General features: G+C 35.7%; 1 protein-coding gene across 1 annotated transcript in view; it reads left to right on the top strand.

The window, feature by feature from the left end:
* Nucleotides 1–17,018, top strand: part of PCDH15 (protocadherin related 15) — a 743,572-nt gene that overhangs the window by 477,158 nt on the left and 249,396 nt on the right. The window contains 1 exon segment of the mRNA XM_032608284.1: nucleotides 9,835–9,914. Within this exon segment, the coding sequence (XP_032464175.1) occupies nucleotides 9,835–9,914 (80 nt within the window).

Genomic DNA, 17,018 nt, shown 5'->3' on the forward strand with positions numbered 1-17,018 from the left:
TTAGATACAGATGTTTATAACTCTAAAATTTTCTCTAAGAACTGCCTTATAGTATTGCTTAAGTTTTAGTGTGGTTGTCTTTTTTTTTTTTTTTCTCATTTGTTTAGAAATGTTTTCTAATTTTCTTTGTATTTTCTATTTTACCCACTGGATATTTAGGAGTCCCTTGTTTAATTTTCACATATTTGTGAATTTTGAAATTTTCGTTGTGTTATTGATTTCTAATTTCATTCCATTGTGGACAGAAAGAAATGTCAGGCTTCTCAGATGCTGGGCTTCTGCAACATGGAGCTGGAGTTGGCCAGTACCTCTAGGACAGACACCATAATCTTAGGCTGGATCTCTGGGGGAGAAGGAGTCCTAGGATCCTGGCTGCACCTCCAAGAAGTAGAGCTCCCATGATGCAGTGCTGGCTGGGGGTTGCAAGGAAACAGCTTATTGCTCAAATGCCACAGACTTGTCCTTCTGACTGAGATTTAATAGATTTTCTTAAAGCAGTGTTTCTCCAGATATTGTATACTTTTAGAACAATATACAGAAACTTTAACTTTTACAACTATTTTTTTTTAGTAGTTAGAGTTTTCTTAGTGGAATAGGGTCCACAGAGCTCCTCATTCTGTCATTCCAGAAATGTCACCATTGTGTACTCCATTCTCACTCATTTTTTAATGAAAATATCAACTGCAGAAATATATTAAGAGGATAATCTTGACAATATATTTATGTGTTTAGAATAATGCATATTAGATATTGTTTTTTATGAATCATGGATTCCACTGAATTTGTCCTTTTTAGCTCCAAGTGTTGATGACTGATTTTTTCATCATTTTCTGAAGTCTGGGAAAACTAGCTAGTTAGAATTGTACGTAGGTTCTGAGGTTAGACTTGAGAAACCCTGGCACTAAAGTGCAAAAGTTTAAGTGTAGGATTTGTAGGTCTCTGGACCTTTATAAGCCTGAGAAAGACAACAACAACAACAAAAGCACTTCAGTTTATTTAAAACTGAACAATAGCCACCTTATAGAAAGATATATTTTAGCTTTTAAAATGTTTCTGAATTGTATCTATTCAGTGTATTACCAAGTGTTGAATGTTGTAAACTGGCCAGAGCCAAATGTCTTTATACAATAATTAGATTATTCTTGACTATTAGGAAGTAGCTACCAATAGGTGGTGGTAAAATATGATTAGTGTTCTCTGTCACAACTTTGCTACTGCTTAGAAAAGTATGTCTCAGGCCAAATACTACGACCCATGTACATTTTTTTAGCAAGTAAGATTTTCCTTTCACGTATCTGAAAATATCTTACAGTTAAGTTCACTTTAGGCAAACGGAACAGTATTTTAGCAACAGAACTCAGTTAATATTTAGTTAGTATCAGGCCATAAGAAACTCAGAATCATTAGGTGGAACTCATGGAATCAACTTTTGGGTTCTGTTCCAAAAGACAAAGGACTCCTTGGGTCCTTACACTTTGTTCATACAATCCACATTATCCTTAACTTCTCATTTCAGCCCTTATTATTCATGTGGAACATTTATTAATGTAATAAGGAAATCTTCTGGTGGTTAGAGGTAAAGATATGTGAAATACTAGTTGGCTCTAATGAAATGTTCACTAATACCCCTTTGGAATATGTTTTGACATAAGGCATTTATTCTTAAGATGTAGAATAAAAGTAACATGCACACACACATTCACACACACACACACACACACCCCTCTCTTTTCTGTCTTGAGTTTGGAAGAAATTGAGAGAGACAGACACAGAGTATGTAAGATGGATATCAAAGCAAGGTATTTTTTCTAACTGTAAGTATAGTTGAGTGAAGTATAAGACAAAACTGGGCACTACACTTCCTATTTCCTTCATTGCACTAAATGTATCCTCCCAGGCACAGGAAGTGCAAAGGTGGGCCCACACTGTAAGTACTAAGGCATATCAGTAACAAAGCAGAAAGCATATCTTACTTCATGGAGTTTACATTCTAGTAGGAGAAGAAAATTCACAAAATACATAAATGAGTTATATAGAATTTTAGAAGGTGATAGTGCTATGAGGAAAAATACAGGAGGGAAAGTGGTGAGGGAGTACATGGGGGATTGCAATTTGATCAGTGATGATTTCACTTACGTGACATTAGCAAAGAGCTGAAGAAGGTGAGAGAGGTTGAACCACCTGGTTATCTGGGGAAGAGTATTTCAGGTACAAGTACAAAGACCCTGAAGTTCAGGCCTGCCTGGCATGCTTGAGGAAGAGCAAAGATACTAGTGGGACTGGAATAAAGTAAGTGGGAAGGAAAATTGTAGAAATGAAACCATCAGGTAATTGGGAAGGTGTGGAGATAAGTACTCTGAGTGAAATCAAGTAATGATGGCAGAATTTGAGTAGAGCAATGCCAAGAATACACTTCAAATTTTAAAGGAACATTCTAGATTCTCTATCGAGAATAGTCCGTGGTGCAGGCATGTAAGAAATTATGGAAATTAGTTTAAATTTTATTTCAGTAGTCCAGACTAGGCTTGGAGTGATATTTCTGGAAATGGGGAGAAGAGGTTTCAACCTCGTATTTTGCAGGTAGAAACTACAGGATTCATTGATGATTGGATGTGGAAGGAAGACATAAGTTAACAAGGCTACTAATATATGGCTTGAGCAACTAGAAGGATTGATTTTCCATTAACCAGAATAAAAAAAATGTCAAAGGAGTAATTCAGTTTTGGACATGTTAAATTTGAAATGTCTTTTGACATGTAATTTAAGCTATTGAGTAGAGAGTTGGGTATGATTTTAGGGAAGAGATATGGACTAAAAATATACATTTGAAGTCTTGAGCTTTTTAAATACTGTGTACAACTTTGAGATTGGATGAGATTCTTAAGGGAGTGAATGTAAAAGGCATCCAAAGACTAATTTTGCTGAGGAGAAGAGGACCAGGAATGGAGACCCAGAGGAACGTGTGTCCTGGAAACTAAGGGTAGAAATTGTATCAGGGAGAAGGCAGAGATCAGTTGTGTCTGATCTAATGTCTATGCTACTGATAGGTCCAATGAAAAATAAGCCAACAAAGCTAAGAAACAAGCAAAAACAAGGATTGTGAATTGATCAGTGGTTTTACTAATAAATAATTTATTGGTGATGTTGAAAAGAGCAGTTTCAGTGCAGTAGTTGTGGGAGGTTTAGAAATATGATTGAAATGATTTTAGAGAGGATGAGAACAATTAGAAAAAGTAGAATGCAAAACTCTTTCCCCATATCTTGCCATAGATGGGAGATCAGACGGTACATTATCAGTAATAGGAGGAAAGATGTAGTGTATAGTTACAGGATTGTTTATAAATACATATATATATAAAATTCGGAGTGCTTGCAGAAAATTGCTTCAATCTTCTCAGTGAAACAGTAATCGGGATCACCAGCTGAGAATAAAGATGGGGTAGGATAAGCTGGAAACCTGAGGAGAAAGTGTTAATAATCATAATCATATAGGAAGAGAGAAAGTGAATGAAGTAGCCAAATATAGTATAATAAATGGACAGGATGAAAGGTCTTAAGGGATGCTCATGTAATACAGTGTCATTCTAGATTAGCTGCATTTTTAAGTTTCAGATGTGCTATATTTGCATATTATTTACTTAAATTGAATAAACTGACTTTTTTACATAAATGAACTTATCTCAGAAAGGAAATTTTATATCCGAATCATAAACGACAAAACACTACTTGACATAAAAATAAAAAGATTAAGTCATACTGAAATATACTCATAAACATTATTACTTTGTTAAAAGACCAATAATTTAATCCCAGGAGTGCACACACATTTTTGGAAAAACTGCTGTCCTGAATTGAAAGCTTCAGTTCCTGCTCTCAAGCAGTTTAATAACATAAATCAGAACTTGTTTGCCTAAGTGAGAAAAGAAAAGACCATCTAAATATGTTCATTTTATCTATTTTAGAATCCCTATGGGCAAGTACTTTGTCTTAACGTCCTGTGAAATGTGTAGAATCATTCTGTGTGCATAAAGTGCACTCTACCAGATGGTATTTGGTGGTTGTGTTCATCTTTAACATGAACAGAATATTAGTTTATAAAAGATTTGTTTTCTTTTTCAAAATTCCTATTTTCCAGTCTCTAAGCACACTGCTTATTTAGATAAATCCTTTTGGGTTCCTGTTGGTGCTTCTGAAAAATGGGTGACTTGAATTTAGATGCAGTGGGTAATCTGCTTGAGCAGACTAGAAGGAAGAGTTGGTTCAATCTTTTTTTTTTTTTTTTTTTTTTTTTTTTTTTTATGCGTTACGCGGGCCTCTCACTGCCGTGGCCTCTCCCGCCGCGGAGGACAGGCTCCGGACGCGCAGGCTCAGCGGCCATGGCTCACGGGCCCAGCCGCTCTGCGGCATGTGGGATCCTCCCAGACCGGGGCACGAACCCGCGTCCCCTGCACCGGCAGGCGGACTCCCAACCACTGCGCCACCAGGGAAGCCCCCTGGTTCAATCTTTAAAGATACTCTTGTGGCCTCTCCAGTTGCGGAGCACAGGCTCCGGACGCACAGGCTCAGCAACCATGGCTCACGGGCCCAACCGCTCCGCGGCATGTGGGATCTTCCCGGACCGGGGCACGGACCCGTGTCTCCTGCATTGGCAGGCAGACTCTCAACCACTGCGCCACCAGGGAAGCCCTTTAAAGATACTCCTTGTCAAGTAATAAAAAAGGAAAAACTTGCTTTATTTTAGTTCACATGCTGTAGACATGTATCAGCAAACCGATGACTCAATTGCATTACTTGCTAGCTGTCCAAAGTGAGCGTCATTCAATCATTTAACCTGAGGTTAAATAACTCAGGTTGTTTACCTGAGGCCAAGCAAAACCTGAGCAAGTCTTCCAGGTGCTTGCTCTTCCTCAAACTCATTAGGCATGTGTCCACCTCAGGACCTTTTAACTTGCTCTGCCCTCCACCTGGAGGGCCCTTCCCCACACGACTTGATCTCTCACCTTTTACAAACGTTTGCCAATTTTTTTTTTTAACATCTTTATTGGAGTATAATTGCTTTACAATGTTGTGTTAGTTGCTGCTGTACAACAAAATGAATCAGCTGTACATATACATGTATCCCCATATCCCCTCCCTCTTGTGCCTCCCTCCCACCGTCCCTATTCCACCCCTCTAGGTGATCACAAAGCACCTAGCTGATCTCCCTGTGCTATGCAGCTGCTTCCCACTAGCTATCTGTTTTACATTTGGTAGTGTATATATGTCCATGCTACTCTCTTACCTCGTCCCAGCTTACCCTTCCCCCTCTCTGTCCTCAAGTCCATTCTCTATGTCTGTGTCTTTATTCCTGTCCTGCCAAATTTTTACATTTTTCTGATAGCTTTCCTGATAACCTCTTTGTAAGTGCAAACTCTCACCCTACCCTTCCATATGTCCTTCCTGAATTGTTTTATATTTTTGTAGCACTTATATGGATCTGATAACCGTATTATATAAATATATGTTAATTATATATATATAATTTTATATGTAAATTATATATAACTATAATATATATTCTATATAAATAAGTAATTATATATAATATATTCTATATAAATACCTATAAATTGATTATTTTATTTTTTCTCTGGCTCCCACACTACAGTGTAAGCTGCACAAAGGAAACATTTTTGTCTGTGTTCTCTGCTGAAGTCTCAGTGCTTAACACAGTGTAGATATTCAGTAAATATTTGTTGAATTAATAAGTGAATATTGTTGTTGATATTGAAGTTAGGTATCTTGCCTGAGAGATAATAGTATAACCAGGTCTGGAACCCAGGTGCTTGGCTCCAGAGCCTACCCAGTAAACTCTATGATAAGCCCAGGGGAGATGACTACTGTTATACTTCTCTCAGATCTTGAATAAAGGGCTCATATCAGAATTGACTGATCAAAAATAAAGGCATAAGAAATGTTTTTGTACTAAGGCTGAGTAATTCCTATCTGTTATATTATGGAAAATATTAACTAATAGTAGACTCTCCTTTTTAAAGATGAAACAGTCACTGTTATCTCTAGATTAAAAAAAAAGGTGTATCTTCCAATTAATTATACAGAACTCTAATTGGAATGGTGACAGAGAGAATAATAGAATTGAAGTCTTCTGCATTTCCCTTTTGACTATAAGGTTATTGCAAGGCTTAAAAGAGATAAGGCATGCAGATATAATGTCTGACATCTAATAAGCAGTCAGAAAATTTTAACTTAAGGATTCACTATTCTATATCATATATAAATCTCTGCCCATCATGTAGAGAAGGCTGGCTAGACTCATATATAGAAAAAAAAACTATTTAAAAAATGTTTTTAGAAATATATTTTAGGTCACACATATGCACATTATCAAATCTTAATACTCCAAGAATTATTGTTTCTGCTGATTTTTCCAATTATTATGCATTATTTCTACCTTTTGATGTTGGTACATAGAGATACATGGTATTTAAACAAGTGCTAACACATGTAATGGATAGATTTCAGAACTCTGATCTAGACAGCACCATTCCCCCTTGTTTAGTTGACCGAGAAATTATGAATCCTCCCTAATTACTACACTGTTTGCCACAGATCCTGAAACAACAACAAAGGATTGGCTAAGAGGATAAAAAGAAGAAAACAATCAAATAGGATTATCTTCTAAATCCTGGGTCTTCAAAGTTTCCAGTAAGGGCACAACCTCACATGTGAATGAAATAGGCAAATTATTGGCTCTAACAATCCTTAAAAGTTTGAGGTATTTAAATGGTCAAACAAAACTGAAGAAATATTCCACAGTACCTCAGGGATTGAAAGTAATTAATTGGGCTGAAAAAAACATTGAGAGTCCTCTAGGAACCTCTCTATTTTTATTTTAGTAACTTAACAAAATAATGACTTGTATAAACAAAGTAACAGCATTCACAGTGCTCTCATCCCACAAAAATAATATTAAATATTAGAGTAGATCTGATACATTAGAAGAAAGGTTTAACATTAATCTGGATTTAAAGTTGTTTACACAAAGTTATCTTGCTTCAGAATCTATTTCTTCTGGCTTTTATGAAAACACAAGACAATAAATTTTCTCTCAAAAACAACAACAATAACCACATACCAAAAACAAAGAAATTGATAATATCTATAACAATATGACATTAAAATGACTGATTGAAAGAGGAAAACAACAGAAAACATTTAGTGTGAACTTTTTAGTGATAAAATGTAGTCTCCATATACAGCATAATTCTGTGTTTCTCCAGTAAGTTAACTGAGTATCATTATTTGTAGTTCCATTTTATCTTTTTTATTAATACTTGTCTGGAAAAGGACAAAAAACAAGGGGAAAATATCAACCGTGTACTATTAATCCCATTGACTGTGTGTAGGTGTTTAATTATTTTGTTTCTTACTCTCTGCCCTTGCCCTTACATTATAATTAATTTAATGAAATTTAAAATTTAGTTTGAATGTTTCAAAGGTATTATCGTAAGTAGTTTATTATTTCATTGTATTTTACTATTTTATTTTATTCCATTTGTGTGTGTGTGTGTGTGTGTGTGTGTGTGTGTGTGTGTATGTAATAATGCATAATAATGCCATAGCCTTACTAAAAAATAAAATCTTGGCCTGGGAAAAATGGTTACTTTGCTTAATTAAAAATGGGCTGTGGGGCTTCCCTGGTGGCGCAGTGGTTGAGAGTCCGCCTGCCGATGCAGGGGACACGGGTTCGTGACCCAGTCCAGGAGGATCTCGCATGCCGCAGAGCGGCTGGGCCCGTGAGCCATGGCCTCTGAGCCTGTGCGTCCAGAGCCTGTGCTCCACAATGGGAGAGGCCACAGCAGTGAGAGGCCTGCGTACCACAAAAAAAAAAAAAAAAAAAAAAAAAAAAAAGGGCTGCGGTGAAGGTGCAAAGGAGAAAGCAGGAGTACTAGTCAGATGGTTATTACATAATCCATGAGGGAGATGGTATTTGGAGTTCAGAGACAGCCAGATAACTGCAGATGTTCTAAATATAGACCCAATGGAATTTGCCGACGATTACCCTGGGGAGTAAGAATGTTCAGTTAAGGACAAGCAAGTAGAAGGATGTAGTTTCTGCTATTTACTGAGATAATGAATACTGAAAGCAGCAGGTTGTTGTCTTCTTGAGCAGTGGGAGAGTAGCAGAGAGAGATCAGGATTGGGGAGTTTTAACATTTAAAATTGGGGGTGTTTATAATTGATCTAATTGGGGATCAAACAGGCAATTGGATATAGGTCTGAAATTCAGAGGACAGGGCTGGTTTAGAGATATGAGAGTCTTCAACATAGAAAGAGTTTTAAAGCTCTGCAGTTGGATGAGGTTGACAAAGTAAGTGAAGTCCAAGAACAAACCTTTGGAGCATCCTATATAAATATGTCTGATAGATGAGGAAAAATCAGCCAAGGAAAAGAGGTAGTAGCTGATAAGGTAGAATTAAAAGCAGGAGAATAGGATGTTACAGAAGCCATGTGAAGGAAGTGTTTTATGGAGGAGACACTTTTAACTAATCCTACAAAGCTTCTCCCACAAAACCTGGCATTTAGTAAATATTACGTTATTACTCAGTTGTCCCTGGACTCTGGAGTTTATGTGGTCCAAGAGAGGTTTCTGGCCAGCCATCCACCGTGGTAGCTGATAGGGCTGTCCCATGACCAGGGCTCTGAAATCCATGTCAAAGCCATCTAATCTACCTGCAGGAATGGTGCTCCCTGTTGGTCTGGACATGGGATTTCATAATCAGCCTCTTATGGCTGGGACGGTTATTGTCCGGTGTTTGAAAAGACCCAACATAACCACCACTTTTGTAGGTCCTGCCAACTTCAGGGCAGTGCCTGCCCGTCAGAGAGGTTGGTATCTCTGCCAGCCGAGTAATTTATAAATAAACAAGATTTCCCCTCCGCCTGGGGTCATGCTTAGGCAGATCCCTCGCCCATCCCTTTTATATCATCCAGATTTCTTTCTTCACCCAAGTCTTCCATAAGGGGACTTAATGGATAATTGAAAAGGGAATTATTGGATATTTTAGATGGTAAAATCCCACACTCCAATGCCACAATATACAGTGTGTATCTTTATTTTGGGTAAGAGAAACTCAAACTCAAAGTCAGAAGCTGTAGATTTTTTCTACTATGACTTGAGTGAAGAAGGGAAAAAAAGGTTAATATTTACTGAAACTTACAATATGCCAGATTTAGTCTATGTGTTTTAATATAGATTATTTCACTTAAACCTCTCAACATCTATTAACTTTTATATTGTTATAGTTCTCATTTTACAAATGAAGAAATTAAGAAACAATCACACAATTAGTAAATGGAGCCCAGTTTTTTATTCAGGCTCTCTGGCTCCAGATTCAGAATTCTTAACCATAAAGCTTTGCAGACAATATATTCTGAGCAGAAAAAGAAAAAATAGTGCATTAAATAATTTCTTGACACTGTAAACATTTATGTAGACTCCAACATATTTGTTTGAATTATTCATATAAAATTAAATAAGTAAACCATAGGAAAATCATTACTGTATTTCCCTACCAGATAAGATTATGTATACATTCAGGAGATATTATTCTTATTCATTGTTACAACTTTCAGATGACATAAAATGACAGAAATGCTGGGATCAGATAGAAATTCTTTATTTTACATCTAGCCATTTGCCCGTGTTTTCATCTTTATACTTTAAGGTATCATGGATCTTCTGTGCTATTAGTTTCAAGTTTCTATATTATACTGTACTGAATGGAAGACATATCAATTACTTGATAATTAAAGTATGTTTTCTCTCTGAAGGCAACTGATCGAGAGGGAGATCCAATAACATACGCCATTGAGAATGGAGATCCACAGCGAGTTTTTAATCTTTCAGAAACGTAAGTTAAAAATAATTTCTAAATTTATTTTTCTTTTAAAAATGTTAAACAGTGTACCGGTAGCAAGAGGACAGACTTCTAATCAGAGACTTTCAGCTGTTTATAGTTTTATTTTACTTTTCTTTTCTACGAGTGTTAATGAGAGCTGCGGGGGATAATTCTGAATCCAGAAATCATACCCAGGGCACTGTTTATTTATTTAAAAAAATTTTACTAGGTAAAATCCACTGAGGTGGAAACAGTTCATTTGCAGGTATAACCTGGGATTAATTAGATCCCTTTAAACTTGTCAGCTATGCATAATAACAAGGATATTTCTGCAAAGAGTAACTTGGCACTAAATTGTTCAAAGGGAATTTTGTAAGAAAAAGTGTAATTCAGATACATTTAAGGTGCCACCAAAGTCCATCCTTCAATTTTAGAGTAATATAGGTATACTCTAAAAAAGCTAAGATAAAAATATTTCATGCCCATTCTAAGCCCCTTTGAGGTCTATGTCCATGTCATTCTGCTCACCTCTCTGAACATATCAGAGGCAATGTCAGTCTTAACTATTGAGGAAACTGACAGCAGGCATTAAAGAAGGCATTGACGTTAGCTTTGTTTCTCTTCTTCAACAGCAAAGTAGCCACTCTGTTTTTACGTGTGGCTGGCTGTCAAAGAGATGTTCTTGCTATCTCTCTGGTGTTTTCTGTGTGGTCCTGAGTGGTTTTACTCCCTAAAAGGATGGAAATCTAAATGTAGCCCATGAGTATAAAGTGAAAAATTTGACAAACTAGCCAGGCTCTGCTTCAGTCTCAGGAACATGTGGTACACAATGCCAAATCAAGAGAACCCTGTGTGGTCACTTGATCTTGTAAGAAAAAAACACGTGCAACTTTGCATTGACGAGGGTGGTACAGCCATGAGTTTGTATGCCTGGATACAATATTTCCCAGATTTTTAGATTTCACAGATGAATAAACTTCCATTTAAAAAATGGAGAGATTTACTATTTTGAATTTTCCCCCGTAGGTACATACTAATCATAAGTAATTATAATTTACAATCATTCTTAAAGAAAGAAAACTTTGTAAAAGGGACACTTTAACAGTAATCAGGACTGTGTGGTACTGGTATAAGAATAGATGTCTGGATTACTAGGATAAACTTAAGAATCCAAAAATAACCCCTAATATTTATGGTCCATTGATTTCCAAAAAAAAAGGCTAAGACAATCTAATTAGGAAAGAATAATCTTTTCAATAAATGAAGCTGAGACAGCATGCAAAGGAATGAAGTTGGGTCTTTACCTCACACCGTCTGTAAAAATTAACTCAAAGTGAATCACAGACCTAAATATAAGAGATTAAACTATATAATGAAGAAGAACATACAGATGTAAATTATGATTTGGGTTAGGCAATGATTTCTTAGATATGATACAAAAAGCAAAAGTGATTAAGAAAAAGACTAATAAGTTGCACCTCATCAAAATTTGAAAAAATGTGATTCAAATGGCACCATCAAGAAAGTGAAAGACAACCCCACAGACTGAAAGAAAATATTTTAAATATATGAAGAATATGTAAAGAACTAGTATATCTCGAAAATAAGCAGATAAATAATCTAAATAAAAATGAACAAGAATTTAAATAGACATTTCTTCGAAGATATATGAATGACCAATAAGCATGTGGAAATATGCTCATTATCACTAGTCATTAGGGAAATCAAATTACAATCATGAAATACCACTTCACATCCTCTTATAATAGCTATAATGAAAAACAAAGGAAATAGCATACATGGGTGAAGATGTGGAAATATCAGAATTCTCATATGTTTCTGGTGGGAATGTAAAATGTACACTCAGGAAAACTATTTCTCATTTCCTCTAAATGTTAAACATAGAGTTACCATATAACTCAGCAATTCCACTCGTGTCTATTCAAGAGAAATGAAAATGTTATGTTCACGTAAAAAGTTGCACAGAAATGTTTATAACAGAATTATTTACAATGGCAAAATGTGGAAAACAACCCAAATGTCTGTCTACAGATGAAATGAATTAACAAAATGTGTATCCATACGGTGGAATATTATTCAGCAATAAAGGAGAATTAAGTACTGAAACATGCATGAACCTTGAAAACATACTAAATGAAAGAAATCATTCACAAAAGACCACATTTGGTTTGATCCCATTTGTATTAAATGTCCAGAATAGGCCAATCTATAGAGACAGAAAGTAGACTACTGGTTGCCTGAGGGTGGGGGCTGACAGAGAATAAGGAATGACTGCTAATGGGTACAGTGATGAAAATATTCTAAAATTGATTGTGGTGATGGTTGAACTACTCTGAAAATATGCTAAAATTTATTGAATTGTACACTTTAAATGGGTGAATTCAATGATATGTGAATTATATGTTAATAAAACTGATAAAAATAAGAAAACAGTGAAGTTTTCACCTGCCCTGGTCTTACTTTCTCTGTTAAAGATTTCCATTCCTGTGTTTATCTGTTTTTCTCTTGATGCTGAAGGATTTTAAAACTGCTGGTTGTGAAATCTAATGAGCTACCAGTTTTATCAAAGACATACTCACTCATGCTGCTACCCTAGCAAGTGTTTGTCTACTACTCTCTAATTTATGCTTTTGAAACCGAACAGACACACCTTGTTGGTTACAGAGGTTCTTCAAAGTGTGAAAGATGTCAATGCACATCCTCTTTGTCTGAATTGGCCTAAACAGACAGAAATATCCTTAAATGCAAACTTCTTCCGGACAGCTAGAGTAGGGCAGGACTCTGTGATGAATGTATGGTCTCTGTTGATGATCATACAGGGTCCAGTACACTGCACTCATTGCCTTTTATCTTATGGTAATTTTATTTCAGCCACTTCATTGCTGTTGTTCCCATTGATAATTATAGGCTAGGCTAGACCCTTAGCAATATATTTCAACACATTTGAAATGGGGGAAATATTGATATTTTAATCCCTTCCCTCTTTGAAACTTCTGAGATACTTGTGCAAATTTGCATCACCACTTCTATGTAAGTTTTAAGGATTTGAATAATTCAGATGCTCTCTCAAAAAATAATAGAAAAGAAATCATGTTCTGTCTTATCAGATGCTTCAGTTCATATAAATAGTGTTTTTGGTTACATTTTTCTTCTTAAAACAACAAAAAAAGTACTTGCTCATTGTTTACATTAAATATTATTTTATGCTATAATGTCAATTTTAACAATAATCATTACAATACCATTCATTACCTTACCTTTTTTTTCCATTGAATTACAAATATACCAAAACATTTTTATAATTCTTTAAAAAATATTAGTTGTAATGAATATTCATTTCAGTGCTAGTGTGGATTTACCAAGTGTTGACTTGTTATATGCATTTTTTTTTCAGTGTCATAGCTTTATTTTTTTTAAACATCTTTATTGGAGTATAATTTCTTTACAATATTGTGTTACTTTCTGCTGTATAACAAAATGAATCAACTATATGTGTATATATATCCCCGTATCAACTCCCTCTTGGGTCTCCTTCCCACCCTCCCTATTCCACCCCTCTAGGTGGTCACAAAGCACCTAGCTGATCTCCCTGTGCTATGCAGCTGCTTCCCACTAGCTATCTGTTTTACATTTGGTAGTGTATATATGTCAATGCTACTCTCTCACTTCGTCCCAGCTTACCCTTTCCCCTCCCCACATCCGCAAGTCCATTCTTTATGTCTGTGTCTTTATTCCTGTCCTGCCCGTAGGTTCATCAGACCCTTTTTTTTTTTGATTCCATATATATGTGTTAGCATATGGTATTTGTTTTTCTCTTTCTGTCACACTGTGTGACATTTTAATGAAGTGGATTAGTCATATGGCCAGGAAAGAAACTTATTCTTTAAAGAAAAATGTTTGTTCCTTAAAGGTCACAATCATTCATTATGTGAATCAGTTAATGTTATGTATTAAATGGCCAGATCTTTATGGTTCTGTAGTGTAATGCATTATTTTAATAACTTTTTATGTCTGTGCTAATAGTTGCATATGATTCATCAAATATTTATTCAGCAAACATTCATTTATAAGTAAATATTTAAGCAAGATGTAAAGAAACTTCCTCTGCAAGTATTATGGCAAAATATTTGTTATTTATTGCAGGAAATTGAGGAATTCTTATTGATGTCATCATTGTAGCATAAGGCATGTGATGTAACACTTAAAGGCTAAGTGCTAAGCAAAAGAACCTCAGAGTTATTTCTGCCCCTTGTTAGAACTTTGTTTGAAAATTTTATATCTTCACTGGCATTTTTATTTCTATGTGACTAAATTAATTTTGACACTAAATTTAAAGCTTATGTTTTTCATATCAGTTTGAGCTACACTGAAGATTAACATGTAAGAAAGATGATATGCATATTTTTCTGTAAGCTCTACTCTCAAAATATATGCTCAGATCACCCTTCTCACACAGCTGGTTCATGCCTCCATCAACTTACCTGAATGGCTACCAATATCTAACTCTTTCTATTGGTCTGTTTGTTAATCACTAATTACTGTTCAACATGGAATGCCATATCAAACTAGAAGCAATCACACATTTTGAGGTACATTTTACCCTCTCTAAATATCATTTTAAGGCCTGAAAAATGATGCCCAAATCAGCATGATAAATCTGCCAAAGACTCAGACACTTGTAAGTATAAATGATGTTAATCACAATCAGTAGAAGGTATTGAAAAAGATTAATGGAAGAATACAAAGCATGAAACCTGTGAGATAATCTCTTTCAGTGCATAATTACGCTGCTGCAATATTTCCTAATAAATGATACAATTTGGGAAAATGAACACTTAAATAGAAGGTTGGTTTGTTTGGAAGTAGATACCCTCCACTACTTTTTATCTACATTGTTTAAACAACTTTTGACCACCATTTTTATGGTTTGGCAAACCAACTCATTGTATAAAAGAGCTTGATTTTGTCAATCACAATACATTTCAGGAATATAGCCTCAGTGTTTGGTGAGGGAATTCTGTGCAATATAATTAATATAATTGAGGTTAAATTCACATAGCATAAAATTAACCATTTTAAAGTCAACAATTCAGTGGCATTTAGTAGACTCACAGTGTTGTACGACTATCAATTCTATCTAGTTCAGGAACATCGTCATCATTCCAAAAGGAAACACAACTCAGTTAAGCAGTTACTCCCTACTTGCCCTTCCCCTCCACCACTGACAACCACCAAGTTGTGTTCTGCCTCTATGGATTTATTTATTTTGGATATTTCCTATAAATAGAATGACACAGTATGTGACCTTTTGTGTCTGGCTTTTTTCACTTAGCCTAATGTTTCAGAGTTCTTCCATGTTGAAGCATATCTCAGTACTTCTTTCCTTTTTATAACTGCATAATATTCTGTTACATGTGTACACAGCAGTTTGTTTATCCATTCATACATTGATGGAAATTTGGGCTGTTTTTCTGTTTTGGTCATTGTGGATACTGCTAATATCCACACACATACAGACACACATAGATACATGTATTTAAGCACACACAAATATACATGTATTTAAGCACCTGTTTTCAATTCTTTTGAATGTATACCCAGAATTGGAATTGCTGGGTCATATTGTAATCATTTACTTTTTGAGGAACTGCCAAACTGTTTTCCATAGTGACTGAACCATTTTACATTCCCACCAGCAATGTACAAGTGTTTCAATACCTCCGTGTTTTCATCAACACATTATTTTCCCATCTGTTTTGTTAATTATCCTAGTGAGTATGAAGTACTATTTCATTGTAGCTTTGATTTGTATTCCCCTGATGACTAATGATGTTGAGCATGTTTTCATGTGCTAATTTGCCATATATCTTCTTTGGAGAAGTATCTATTCTTTGCCTATTTTTTAATTGGGTTGTTTGTCCTTTTTGCTGTTGAGTTGTATGGAGTCCTTTATATATTTGGAGAACCAGACCCTTATCAGATATATGATTTGCAAATATTTTCTCCCACTTTGTAGGTTTTTTTTCACTTTCTTGATACTGTACTTTGATGCACAAAAAATTTTTAATTTGAGGAAGATCAATATATTTTTCTTTTTTTTAAATACATATACTATTGCTATTCTGTTTATTTACTTATTTTTAATTTATTTTATTTATTTATTTTTGGCTGTGTTGGGTCTTTGTTGCTGTGCACGGGCTTTCTCTAGTTGCGGCGAGCGGGGGGCTACTCTTCGTTGCAGTGCGCAGGCTTCTCATTGCAGTGGCTTCTCTTGCTGTGGAGCATGGGCTCTAGGCGCATGGGCTACAGTAGTTGTGGCTCACAGGCTCTAGAGCACAGGCTCAGTAGTTGTAGCACATGGGCTTAGTTTCTCCGCAGCATGTGGGATCTTCCTGGACCAGGGCTGGAACACGTGTCCCCTGCATTGTTAGGCAGATTCCTAACCACTACGCCACCAGGGAAGCCCTATTTTTCTTTGTGCTGTTCATGCTATTGTTACCATATTTAAGAATACATTATCAAACCTCAAATCATAAAGATTTATCCCTATGCTTTTGTCTAAGAGTTTTACGGTTTCAGTACTTACATATAGATTTTTGATCCATTTTGAGTTAAATTTTGTATATGGTATGAGATAGTCCAATTACGTTCTTTTGCATGTAGATCTCCAATTGCCCCAGCATTGTTCGTTGAAGAGATTATTCTTTCCCTATTGAATGATCTTGGCATTCTTGCTGAAAATCAACTGGCCACAGACGTATGGATTCATTTCTGGACTCTCAATTCTATTCACCAGTATACATGGGCACTTTTGAATGCCCTAATTTTCCAAGAAACTCTCTACCCAGTTTTTCCTGCCAGGCTTTTGGTGTTCCACTGTATGCCTCAAACATAAACTATTGCTTCAGATGGCTGCAGGTTGCTCCCTGACTTACACTGTTTTCCAGGAATACCCACTGCTTTTCCACCTTGAGTGAATTCTGAGTTAGGCAAAACAAGACAAAAACCATGTATTATTCCTTCAGGCAGCCTCCAGACCAGTTGGAATAGATAAACAATTCTTTGTGAATAAGGATAGTTTCGCTGCCTCCAGAA

Source organism: Phocoena sinus, chromosome 16, assembly GCF_008692025.1.
Source record: "Phocoena sinus isolate mPhoSin1 chromosome 16, mPhoSin1.pri, whole genome shotgun sequence".
NCBI classification, from domain to species: Eukaryota; Metazoa; Chordata; class Mammalia; order Artiodactyla; family Phocoenidae; genus Phocoena; species Phocoena sinus.